Source organism: Sinocyclocheilus grahami, unplaced genomic scaffold (genome assembly GCF_001515645.1).
Source record: "Sinocyclocheilus grahami isolate Dianchi unplaced genomic scaffold, SAMN03320097.WGS_v1.1 scaffold57.1, whole genome shotgun sequence".
In the NCBI taxonomy this organism is placed as follows: domain Eukaryota; kingdom Metazoa; phylum Chordata; class Actinopteri; order Cypriniformes; family Cyprinidae; genus Sinocyclocheilus; species Sinocyclocheilus grahami.
Genome location: NW_015505236.1, coordinates 2,637,989 through 2,650,621, shown reverse-complemented (window position 1 = coordinate 2,650,621; position 12,633 = coordinate 2,637,989). Strand labels below are relative to the sequence as shown.

Sequence of the window (12,633 nt, the reverse complement as noted above, 5' to 3'; positions counted from 1 at the left end):
TTCCCCATGAGCTGATTCGCTACAGCTGTATGGTGCTGTGTGCTAATATGGTCGTTTGAAGGTTGAGGGATAAATTTGGTGGACGCTGGCTCATTTCAATCTAGTCTGACCTAATTTTATTTCATTTAAATGATATAAAGTCGGTGTGCATTTCCTTGTAACTGCTGGGGATTTCAGCCAAAGACAATCATTTCAGGCAACACTGGGTATTGTGTTATATCTTTGATTGTCTGTGGGTGATAAATATTAGGGAAAAATATTCATTCGGAGAAATGGCTTTGACTATTAGGACTAAAATCTCATCTACATCTTTAAGTCTGACAGGAGTAAACATTATTGTGGACTCACAGTGCTTTCATGGACGAGGCGCATTGGTACCCTAATGAAAACACTGTCAGGATGCCCGGTTTTAGAGACAGCAGCAGGCGAAATGACTTATGAAAAGTGGCATTAAATATTGAAATTGGTGCAAGCATGTCAGCTTTCATTTTCTGCTTCATTTGTTTCAGAGTGAAAATCCCATACTCCTTCCAGCAGCCTTCTGAGCGTTTTCAGGAGTGCCATATTGAGCTTCATTACTCTCTTATCAGAAGGGTCACTGCACCAGCCCAACAACTCCACTTATAAATTACCGCAAGATCCCTCAGCAAAACAAGCAACTCATCATTCCATGTGGCAAACTGCTTTTTAAATGCATTGGCATATTGGATGTCTAGTAGTATCTCTTCTTGCTCAAGCAACTGCAATACCAAACAAGCAAGTCTGTTAGTGATATTATTCTTACACAAGTAAATCAATTCATTTCAGAAGGCCTTTATTCACCCCCCCAGAGCCATGTGGAGCACTTTTTATGATGGATCATTTTGCTTCAAAATCTTGACCACTCTTCACTTCCATTATAAAGCTTGGAAGAGCCAGGACATTTTTTTAATATAACGTATGTATTCGTCTGAAAGAACAAAGTCATATACACCTAGGATGACTTGAGGGTGAGTAAATTATAGGGTAATTTAAATTTTTGGGTGAACTATCCCTTTAAGGCCCATTCACACCAAGGATGATAACTATAACCATTACGTTTTAATGAATGTTCTAATTGTATGAGAATAGGGTGGTTCGCACCACAACTATAGTGATAACAACATGGAAGAATGCTATTGCTGTAATCACTTTCAGAACAAGTTCTGTCAAAATCCAGTCATATCAATAATCCATGCGTTCATGAATTTTGTGTGAGGGCAAAAGATGTCCCTGCACATTTTTGTTGCATTGACCAATAGAAAGCTGCTTGGACTTCTGTGTGAGCTGTGTTTCATGCATTGCGACACTATATCTACAATGGACCTTTTTGTCCTTGAATTTTTGCAGAAATTTCACTAATGTGACTGCTCAAAGTCAGAATGTCTATTTCAGCATCTATTTTCTAAATTCATGTTACAGATCTTATTGTGAATAATTCATCTGTGAATGTTTATTTTATTTATTTTTTTATTCTACCTTGTAATTTTTAATTAAAATGTCATTACTGGACTGTCTGTTCATCTGCCTCCATTTTTGCTTGAAACATGCTATGGATGGAACCAAGTCCTCATTCTACTTTGTTTTGTTTTTTTGGAAAATCTGGGATGTACTGTATGTCACAGTACGGAAGAAAAGACTTCCATTTCATTGCGACTTTAACAGCTTGTACTTGGCCACTGACATGACTACGGTCTTCTAGTGTGTGTACTTTATTTTAAAAATATGAATATTTAAAAAAAATCCTTTGTTTATTTAAAATGTTTTAAATTAAAGGTTCCTTTTTCTTTGTAGACTACTGAGAAGTGACTTGTTTGATGGCTGCAGAAAGGCTTTTAAGACATGGTGCAATTATTGTGAAGGTGACCTTACTGTTGTGATTTACAAGGGCATGGATGAGCACAGTGGGGCTTAAACTATGTCTCATAAGTGTATATTGGCTGCTCCAAACCTAATACCCTGATTCAGACCTACAGAAGAAGCACTAACTCTGTGATTAATGTGGCAGGAGGGCTGTTTTAGCACAAGAATGCATTTCATCCTTACTTTATTATAAACCATCACTGGAATTGCACATTTTTAAGACTGTTGAAGCGCCATGGGCCTGTTCTGTATTTATTTAGTTATTTTTTATTTATGTTATATGTGTGTGTGTGTGTGTGTGTGTGTGTACTTTTGTTTAAAATGATTGTGGCCCACAAAAGTTTCTTTAGCTGTGAGCTGATATGGCACTCTTTGTTCTTGTTAGCTAAAATGCATATCAAAGTCTTTTTTTCATGGAATGGCACCAAACAGGTACAATTCAATAAGAAGACCTAATAGGGAATATGTTCTAATAGGGAATGCTGAAATTGAATTAGTCTGTGGCTGTATACCACGCTGTTCTTGTGCATGAACATTATTACATTGTGTTATTGAGAATTAGTTTTAGTTTTGCAACCTCAAATGTCAGCATATAATCTCTGTGAAACAGCTGAGACAGCAGGCACCAAGGCTTTTTTAAATCCTGAAAAAAATACATTTTACCAGTTTCATTATGTTTTTGGTTCAACCAGTGGCCATTTGAAATGGGTTTCTCAGCACTTCAGGGTAACTGATTTTAATAGAAACAATTTCACATTCATTTCACCCCAGCACAATCTGCGAACCGCTATTAACCTATTTTCTTCTCTTAATTACTCCTCTAAATTAACTAATCTGCAATAAAGCCTCTCATGAAGAAAATCTTGTAACAAATCACAGCACATATAAATGAATGACGTGATGTTGAAAAATGTATCTCTGGCATTGCCTAATTTATTTCTTGGAGTGCCACAGTGCTGCATTAACGTGGCATTTGCCTTTGCTGAAGTTGAGAGATTGACTTACATAAGCATCTATGAATAATTTTTGACCATCACAGTACATGACTGTACTTCTTACAGTGAGGTCCATCCCATTAAGAGGTAAAAATACAGCAAGAGTGGATTGGGTGACCCAAACATCGGTCAGGATAGTGGTAGGTTTAAAATGGAAATGAAATCTTGCTTGAAACTAGAATAAATATTTTGCAGATTGCATCTAAGAAGATCCTGATTTTGAATGTGCTGTGCCATCAGGGGGCTTAATGTGAAAACATTTACAAATGAGATGTAACCTTGAAAAGACAAAGGCAACCGTCTCATTTGATTGCAGTTTGCACCCTGTGTTCCAGGCTGGCACCCCACACGTTCTCATTTCAATCATCCTTCTCACACATATAAACACAGACAACCTGCAAGGATAAATTATAATGAGTTACAGGGTTCTTTATTTACCAAAACAACCTCAACAAACAAAGCCAATTTTTAATGATAATTCTTTAGTCCCCTGTTGACTGAAGTAATGCATGTCTGAACATAGGAGAAAGCTTATAAGATTACCTTCTTTTTTTTTTAGGATTTATGGCACTCTCAGACTTCATTGAAAAACATGTAAATAAATCCTCTGAGGATTTCCAATTTAGACAATAAACCTGACACCTGACATTCTGTACAAACCCTTGGCCCTTTGCTGCCTGATGAAGGGTCCTTGAAAATGTTACCCTGGTGAGTAACAGTATGTCAGCAGAAGGGTGCACTCTGCAAGTTTATTATTGGCCAGAGTGAAATGCAAGTTCTCCAGTTACATGTCAGAGTATGAAGACTAAATCCTGAAATTGTCACCCAGGCCTCAATATTTAATTTGCAATTATTTGAATTTCTAATGTATTTCATAAATTTAGAACATATGTATTTTATCTTTATAAATCAGTGAATGCACAATGTTTATTTATAAAGTGTTTACTTTTATTATAAAGAATTGACTTACCATACCAAATGGTGAAAACAAAGATTAACTACATATGTTGCTCCATATAAATATCAGTAACTAGTGTCATGTCAGTCATGTTTACTCACCATGAAAGATGTTTACTCACCATCTCAATATGATAATGTGTGATAGAGTAGCTGTTTCTCCAGATTAGTGCAATGGCAGCCAGCCTCTCCACATTAGCACAGGACGACAGCTAGTCCTGCTGTGATGCTGGCAAAAGCTGAGGAGCTTAAAATAACTACAAACCTAACGAATCAACCTCTTTACCAACTTAACCAGCCAAGATGCAAAGTTATTTGCCATCCATCTGCGTTGTGAAAGCTATTAAGTATTACTCATTAGCAATATCTTTCTTTAAACTAAAATAATACACAGTGCGTTCTAAACATCTGACGCCACAATATAGAGAAACTATATATATTTAAACTTTTTTAACTAACAATTTTAATAAAAACTTAAATCCCTGATTTTCACCTTTATTTTTGGACCTCTAAATATTTTTAATTAATTTATGAGCACACTGTGGTTTATGCAGTGTTCATCAATGACATCTTTTTATTTATTTAAATCAAAATCATGTCTGCCTTGCTATTTTTTTTTTAATTCAATTTTTATGCTATTATCTGCAGAAAGCATGGACAGAATATTGATGGTCTCTCTGTTCAAAGTCATTGCTAGATGCAATTAAGCCTCACATCTTTATTTCCTACAGCTCCTATCCAGTTCCTGTGACAATTGTATTCATTCCCATTGGGAACATTTAAACATTGAAACATAAAACAGTTGAACAAATCAATCAGCATTTATAGAGGTTGTTCTCTCTCTCCTTTATACCTGTTCTTAATTGCTGTCATCTATTAATCCCTGACTTCTTGTTAGTAATGGTACCTGCTGTCTCGGAAATCTCAGACATGTTATTCCTGACCGATTGTGAAGTTCTTTTAATGATGTAGTCTGATTGTATCAAAGGGCAATACTTTAACCACCAGCACAGCTGGTCAATTACAGCTTCTCATCAAGGAAGGAGAAGTACAGGCTCCTGGAAATAAAACCTCAATTTTAGGCACCATAACGTTCAGATTTTTTTAAACGGTCAAAATAGGATGCACAGGGTGCTTAATGAGAATTTCTTGTTAGTCTGTACTTCCCGTTTGTGTGCCAGAGCCCCGATGATGCTGGGCTAATAATATCTCCTCCTCTCGCTTTCAGTGTGTTTGGACTGTCCGTCAGGACAGTGTGATTTATTAGTCTTGAGACTTCTTTGTTTCAGAGGTAGCGGCAAAAATCATGTTCACATGGAGTGGCTTATTGTGTAGAATCTGCTCGGGGCCGACGGTGTACTGAAGAACACCAGACAGGGGGTCCGAACACTGACAGGGTCATTCTTACTTTCCTTTGTAAGTTTAGATTGCAATTATAGTGATGCCAAGTGGAATTAATGTCATTACACTAGTATTCAAAGACATCAAACTGGTGGAGTGTGCTTATGTGATATGTCTATGATAAAACACACCAAAAAGAAGCAAATATGGATGGATAAAGTGTTTTTGTATGGAAGATCTCTGTTTGATCAGTAGGATGTAAAGCATGAAGAATGTAGCTTCCAGAGCTTGATAGCCATACGGAAGATCAGTATCTTTAGTATCTTTCCAGGCTGGAAAACATCACTCTTTCATCCTATGTAAACGGTGTAGGTTGAAGGACGTGTCTCTCTGATTGAACTGATATGTGTGCCGGTGCTTCTGAAACTGGTGGAAATAGATTCACTTTGAAATCTTCCCTGCACTGATGTACTGGAATAAATTATTGAAATATGTATTTATTTGCAGATGGCCACATTTAAAAGGGGGTGTAATAGATGATTGGATATATATTCATATTTATAAGGTCAGTAATAATACAGCAATTCAATGAAATTAAATCTTCGTTGATTGCACTCATTACTAACAGTTTTAAGAGAATCAATGTATTTGGACTGAAAAAATCTTGCAATTAATGTTGCCATACCAGTGTATGTGTGATAATATAAACTTCACCACAAAATTTATTTAATCATCTTCTTTACTGTGCAAAAAGACATACATTTCTTTTTAATTGAAACTACATATTGAAACTATATTTGCATCTCCGAAAGCAAATACCAGTGCTTGCAAGGCAGCAAATGTGTTAAGAATGTTAAAGGTTTAAGTACGTTTTTAGGCTTAGTTTTTGTTAGGCTGTTGCCATGACACTCAGGACATTGTGCAAATCATTATATACTATAAATGGTTAAATGTATGCAAGGACAATAAATGAAAGAAAGAATATCAATTGTAATTAAGTTTGTAAATACTACAAAGGTTCCAACACTGTAAGTTACAATTTGAATTAACTGAACTTTTATTAACTTTCTTAAACATCACATTAAAAAAAGAACAAGCCCTAACCTAAATGTTAAGACAATGCTGCCTTGCAAACACTGTTATTGTTCAGATATTCAGATTATTTTTGCCAGACTGCATGGAGAACATGAAAAACAATGGCCTCAGTAGCAATAAACCATATCAAAGCTCATATAATAGTGATCACTGCTAGTGTTAAAGTTAAAATTTTAAAATGATGCTATACATGTCTAGAATTAAGCTACAGGACTACAGTCTCTAACCTCATAATTTACTATATTAAATTGACAGATGTCCTCTGTGATTAAAGTACACCGCTATTGCATATCACATTGAAGCCTAAAATCTGAATATATTTGCAGGTACATTGATTCCAAATAGCCCACTGGGAAATGGACAGGAACCTGCCCTCATGCTGTGCCACCGTAGATGGAAAAACAAGACTGAAAGACTCAGCAGGGCAGAGTGTCACAGCATTCAGAAAGAGGTACGGAACAGATGTTCATGTTCAGTTCAGGTATAACATGAGAACAAAACCTCTTGACCAGTATAGATTCTCTGAAAAACTTGTAAAAGCTTTCTTGTTTTTCTTTGATTTTGCAATGTGGCCTAGCTAATAACTCCTAACATCCTTTGCTTTTTAGTCTTAGATGCTTGACACATTCCGCTGATGACATCCCCATTCATTTCTCTTTCTGTATAGAACAATGGACAATATGTGTCCTCACCATGGATGCATTCAACGCATTACTTTCAAATTCTTATACAATGAGAATCAGGCCAATAATAAAAGCATAATGTGAATTCATGTATATTTTATATCACATTATATAATTTATTATATATTTATTGCTTATTGGCCATGAAATACAATGTTAAGATTGGTGCTCCTTTGGTTTTATACCATGCATTTACCTTTGTATATTTCTGTTTATTTGTTTTTGTTATATTTGTTTATATTTTGTAATAGTTTCTTTAAAATGTATTTAATAATATAAAGTATAATATTTTATTTAATTTTAATAGTTCTTCATCTTCTTATTATTTTTATTATACTAAAGCTTAACTGACTTACAATTAGATCAGTCTGCTATGTTTTCTCTGAGTTGGCCCGAATCTAATATTTTTATCACATGATTTTTAACAACCTATTTTAATCTCAACTCGTAACTTCATATGCATATAGACGTTTCATATAGAAGAATGTCAAATCCGCAGGGCCACTAAGTACATGTTGATGTATTGTTTACCATCTGTTGGTCAAGCATGCTGACAGAAATTAAAGGCACATGCCCACCCCTGTCTTTCTCACAGCTAGAAGACAATAAATGCCTTGCTTCTAATAATAAGACTATTGGTGTGACACGCTCTGCTTGCTGTCACATTATTAGTGGCAATCACTGATGGTTATTTGGAGGGCAGAAGGGACGGGACTGCAACGATAAAGTGTTCAAAACATCTTTATGATTGCTCATACACTGTATACTTTATTCTAGTGTTCTATTATGCTTTATAAATTAGGTACTTAAGATACTTAAAGAGATTGTTCAACCCAAAATGAAAATTCTGTCATTATTTTCTCACCCTCTTGTTGTTCAAAACCTGTCAACTTTAGATATTTATATTTATGTATGTATGCATGTATGTATCATGTATGTATGTCCATATGACATAAGTCAATGGGGTCCAATATGACTTTTGCAACTTACTGAGGAAAGTCATACAGGTCTGGAATGACATGAGGGTGAGTAAATGGTGACAGAATTTAAGTGTATGGGTAAACTATCCTTTTTAAAGTAATCTATGGCCAAAAAAAAAACTTCTTCCTTGCTGCCACGGGTTCATGGTTATTAAGAAGTATTACACATTTTTTGACCCTGGACCACAAAACGAGTCTTAAGTCGCATGAGTATATTTGTAGCAATAGCCAACAATACATTGTACTGTATGGGTCAAAATGATTGATTTTTCTTTTATGCCAAAAACCATTAGGATATTAAGTAAAGATCATATTCCATGAAGATATTTTGTAAATGTCCTACCGTAAATATATCAAAACATAATTTTTGATTAGTAATTAGTAAGGACTTCATTTGGACAACTTTAAAGGCGATTTTCTCCGTATTTTTGCACCATCAGATTTCAGATTTTCAAATAATTGTATCTCAGCCAAATATTGTCCTATCCTAACAACCATACATCAATGGAAAGCTTATTTATTTATTCAAAAAATCTCAATTTCAAATAATTGATCCTTATGATTGGTTTTGTGATCCAGGGTCACACATAATATAAGCACAGAAATAAACAACAAAGAATACCGTATGAAATACGAACATGATACTGTGTATTCATCGCACTTTGATTTTGATTACTATTTTGCTCCTTCATCAAGCACATTTTACAGCAATAAGATCTAATTTATAAAGCATTTTATAAAACATTTAATGAAGCTTTACAACCGTTCCAATTTCACTTAATTGAAGTCATTGCAATTTGACTTAATTGAAGTGACTGAAAAGCTCCTCTGCGAGAGCAATTAGGAATTCATCAAAACGTCTCTCAGCCTCTGTGTGACTGCATCAGTCCCTAGAGAGACATGAAGGGTACAGACAGCCTACAGCACCAGGTCAGGTCTCTCAGCTAGTTTCAAAGCCTCGTGCATGCTGGCTGCCGATAGCTTGCGGTTGATGTTCCGATAGCGGCAGCGGATGAGGTTGTGGTAGGTGGTCCTGAGGTCTCTGTTGAAGAATGCATAAATGAAGGGGTTGATGAGCGAGTTGGCATAGCCCAGCCAAAGCAGTGTCCTCTCCACCCACAAAGGCACGCAGCTACACTGCACTCCGCAGATGAACGGCCGTGCCGTAGAAAGCAGGAAAAAGGGCAGCCAGCATACGGCGAAAGCCCCCACAACAATCCCGAGGGTGGTCGCTGCCTTCTGCTCCCTTTTGAAGATGGAGATGTTTTTACGGTCATTTTTGAGAAGGCGAGAAAAGCTCACACACACCTCCACCTCCCTTTGCAGCTTTAGGACCGCAGTTACGCAGTTCATGCTTTCCTCGTCTTCGGCTTTGGGAAAACCAGCAATTGTGTGTTTGGCAGCACTCACCTTTGCCACTCTGTATATCCGGTAGTACATAATGAGCATCACGGACATGGGAATGTAGAAGGCCACGGCGGTGGAGTAGATAGTGTAGCCCAGGTCCTGGCTGATCAGACACACATTGTCATCGTTGACATTCTGAGCCCATCCAAACAGTGGGGGTAAGGTGATGGAGGCAGAGAGAAGCCATACAAACAGCACTATTTTGGCCATGCACTTTCCACTCTGTCTCACGGGATATGTCAATGGCTTAGTGATGCCCAGGTACCTGAGAAAATGGAGTGGAGAATGGGAAAAATGAAAGAAGAAAAAAAAAGAACTGTTAAAGTGCATCACTGTCAAAGAATGCATAAATGTGGGCACTTTGGTGGTGACTTTCTTTGTCCTTCTTAGGAATAATACGATCTAGGCTTGAAATAGCTCCTTGAAAAGAGACCAGGGCTAGTTGTCATAATGAATAAATAGCTATAAAATATGTAAGTAGCACAGTAAGGGTTTTAGTCAAACAATTTTTGTCCAGCAGTGTTTTATTATTATTTATTTTTATTATTATTATTTTTAAATTCTGTCCTTCAAATTGTGTTTTTAAATATATTTGTTAGGTAAACAAACTGACTTACTGACATGCATTCAGACAATAGTCGAATAAGAAGGGAGATTTGAACTGCAAGGTTCTCATGACAATTGTTTTTCAAAAATGTTACATACACTGTAAAAAGTGGTAACCTTTAATTGAGATATATCTTGAATAGATAGATCTACCTGGTTTAACCCATAAAACGAAAATAACTTAATGTGTTTAAATTGAGTGATGTTAGATTAGATGTTAATTTTTTATTTGAATAAACCCATTTAATTTAGATGTTACCATTTTTTTTGTGTATGCTGTATTTACTCTCTCGCTCTCTCTATATATATATGGTTTGACTAATGGTCTGATTAATGGTTTATTGATGGTTTGACATTTTTTGCACATTATTTATTTTTCTGGTTTTATAAATTGTTTTGTGTTTCATAATTATTTAATCTACCACTGATTAGTTTAATCAAATTATGCTTGCATCTATTTTTAGTTACAGCACCTACATCTGGGAGACCTACCTGTCTATGCTAATGACACATAGTGTCATTATTGAAGCGGTGCAGCACATCACGTCCATGGCGATAAAAACATTACAGAAAACACGACCAAAGATCCACTGTCCTCCTATGAGATCAGTGATGCTGACAAACGGCATTACGACCACCGCAACCGACAGGTCTGCAACGGCCAGAGAAACGATTAAGTAATTAGAAGGTTGCTTCAGTTTCTTCACAAAACACACTGATATGACCACCAACAAATTCCCGCAAACTGTTAAAAAGGTAAGCAAGGTCAGAACCCCTCCGATGAGCACTTTCTCAACATGTCCGTAACTCAAAATCGACTCTCCGCATCTGGTCTCGTTATCCATGAAACTTGGCGTCGGCAAAGTTGTAGTGGTGTCGTGCATCTTGTTAAGAAAGCGCACGTCCATCACTTCAGATGTCAAACTAGTCATGAGTGCCTGCACGCGATCCTTCGTCAGCGTTGAGATCATATTGGCTGTTGAGAGCTGTCCTTGGTTCTGAAAAGATATTGCTCTCATTATCCATCAGATAAACAAGTCCCAGTTAAATACATGATATGTAATAACTACACACATATGCTGTACCGATTTTCTGGCTCTATCTGTGATAAAAGAAAGAACATCCCATCCACACGAGAAGAGCCATTCAAGTTGTCAAGTTAAAGCTCACCGAACGAACCACGCGCTCTCCACGGCATTTAGCCTTTTTTATTGGCGTCTTGACTATGCGTAATGACGTGAGATGTTTATGGGCGTGATTTTTACAGACTGTAGTCATGGGATGTCAAACTGGACAATATTATCGGTGTATTGTGTAGCTAAGAGAAAAAGAGAGTATAGGCTATGTATCACAATACATTCAACTTCAATCTACATAAGAATTTTGTGCAAGTGTAAAAAAAAAAAAAACCTAATATTTCCTGACACTTTGCTTTAAAAAGTCTTTACTACCATCTCATGGCCTAACATAGAATTACAATAACTAATTCTTTGATAATAGTAGTACTATTTATACACTATAAACTATAAAAATGTAAACCACTAAAAGTGAACAGGGTTAATACTACCGTAAGTAAAATAAAGTTTCATTGCATTTATTTGATCAGTTTAAATTTAAATCTTCTTAACACTCATAAAATTAAGTAGAACGTATATAATAAGATGTTGTTACAATTTTGAATATATTCTTATTTTCGGGGTAAAAAAAATTAAACCTGTGAACTGTGTGTAGCATTGTATGAGATGTGTTAATGCAGGATAATTTCAGATAATCATTTAGATTTGCAGAGAAAGCTATAGTATGTGTGAATAATACACGGGTTTTTGTGAATAAGACTAAAACTGGAAGAACACTGAGGCACAGGAACAGTATTTGGCTTCCAGTTATCATTAACTCATGATAGTGTCTTCTGCCTCTACAGAATGACCTCAGCTCACACGACGAGGGAGAATGGCGGTCCCAAAAACCCTGCAGGAGAGAAATAAAGAGGTAAGGCCATGTATTATTCAAGAGGAGTAAAAAAAAAAAAAACATTGGACAGCGAGGGACAGAGAGGACAGGTAAGAAAAAGAGAGGGATGAGTGGCTAGAGAGCAAGGAGAGGGGGAAGGAAACACGGAAAGAGCCTGGAGAGTAAGTGGGAGGATAAAGAGAGTGACAGGAGATCCGTCAAGGACAAGTTTAAATATGTTTTTTTATGTATATAAGTGGGCATTGTAGATTCATAATTTATCATGTAATACCAAACTCACTGAGAGATTGTATTAACAACAGATTATGTGATATTATACTTCAGTACAATGAGAACACATTCATCTTTCAAATTAAGTTAAAATGTCCAGTATTGTCCAAAAAATAATAATAATTGAAAAAAAAAGTGATTGTTTGGTGAGGTTGATACCAAGAAGTGACAGTATTGTGGTTGTGATGGGCATTATTGCCTCCTCAGTTTCTCTAGGCTCTGTGGCTCTATTTACTTTAACTCTCATTTGTAAAGGTTGAAATAAAGGGAATCTCAACCCTGAATAATGAAAAAGACGATTTGGCATCTAAATGTGAAATTTAAATCTGAGCAATTTATAAAATCAATCATTTTAAAGTTATCAAGTCAAGTCTGCTTTATTGTCAATTCTTCCACATGTACAGCACATACACACAAAGAATTGAAATTGCGTTACTCTCAGACCCT

The 12,633-nt window shown here is 36.1% G+C and overlaps 1 protein-coding gene across 1 annotated transcript; it reads right to left on the bottom strand.

Moving 5' to 3' along the window:
• Positions 1 to 8,774: 8,774 nt before the first annotated feature.
• LOC107584235 (5-hydroxytryptamine receptor 7) lies at positions 8,775 to 11,111 on the bottom strand. Its single transcript, XM_016270746.1, has 3 exons — positions 11,031 to 11,111; positions 10,438 to 10,943; positions 8,775 to 9,604 (listed from the first exon to the last, which is right to left on the bottom strand). Exons 2-3 carry the CDS (start codon positions 10,914 to 10,916, stop codon positions 8,851 to 8,853), a joined length of 1,233 nt encoding a protein of 410 aa, XP_016126232.1. The 5' UTR covers positions 10,917 to 10,943; positions 11,031 to 11,111; the 3' UTR covers positions 8,775 to 8,850.
• Between the last annotated feature and the right edge of the window lie 1,522 nt (positions 11,112 to 12,633).

What these genes read in the sequence shown, in the direction of transcription:
- LOC107584235 (XM_016270746.1), bottom strand. Translation starts at nt 10,916, where the DNA reads ATGATCTCAACGCTGACGAAGGATCGCGTGCAGGCACTCATGACTAGT. An exon ending in TGTGTCATTAGCATAGACAG is followed by an intron (nt 9,605 to 10,437) that starts GTAGGTCTCCCA and finishes CCATTTTCTCAG; the next exon opens with GTACCTGGGCATCACTAAGC.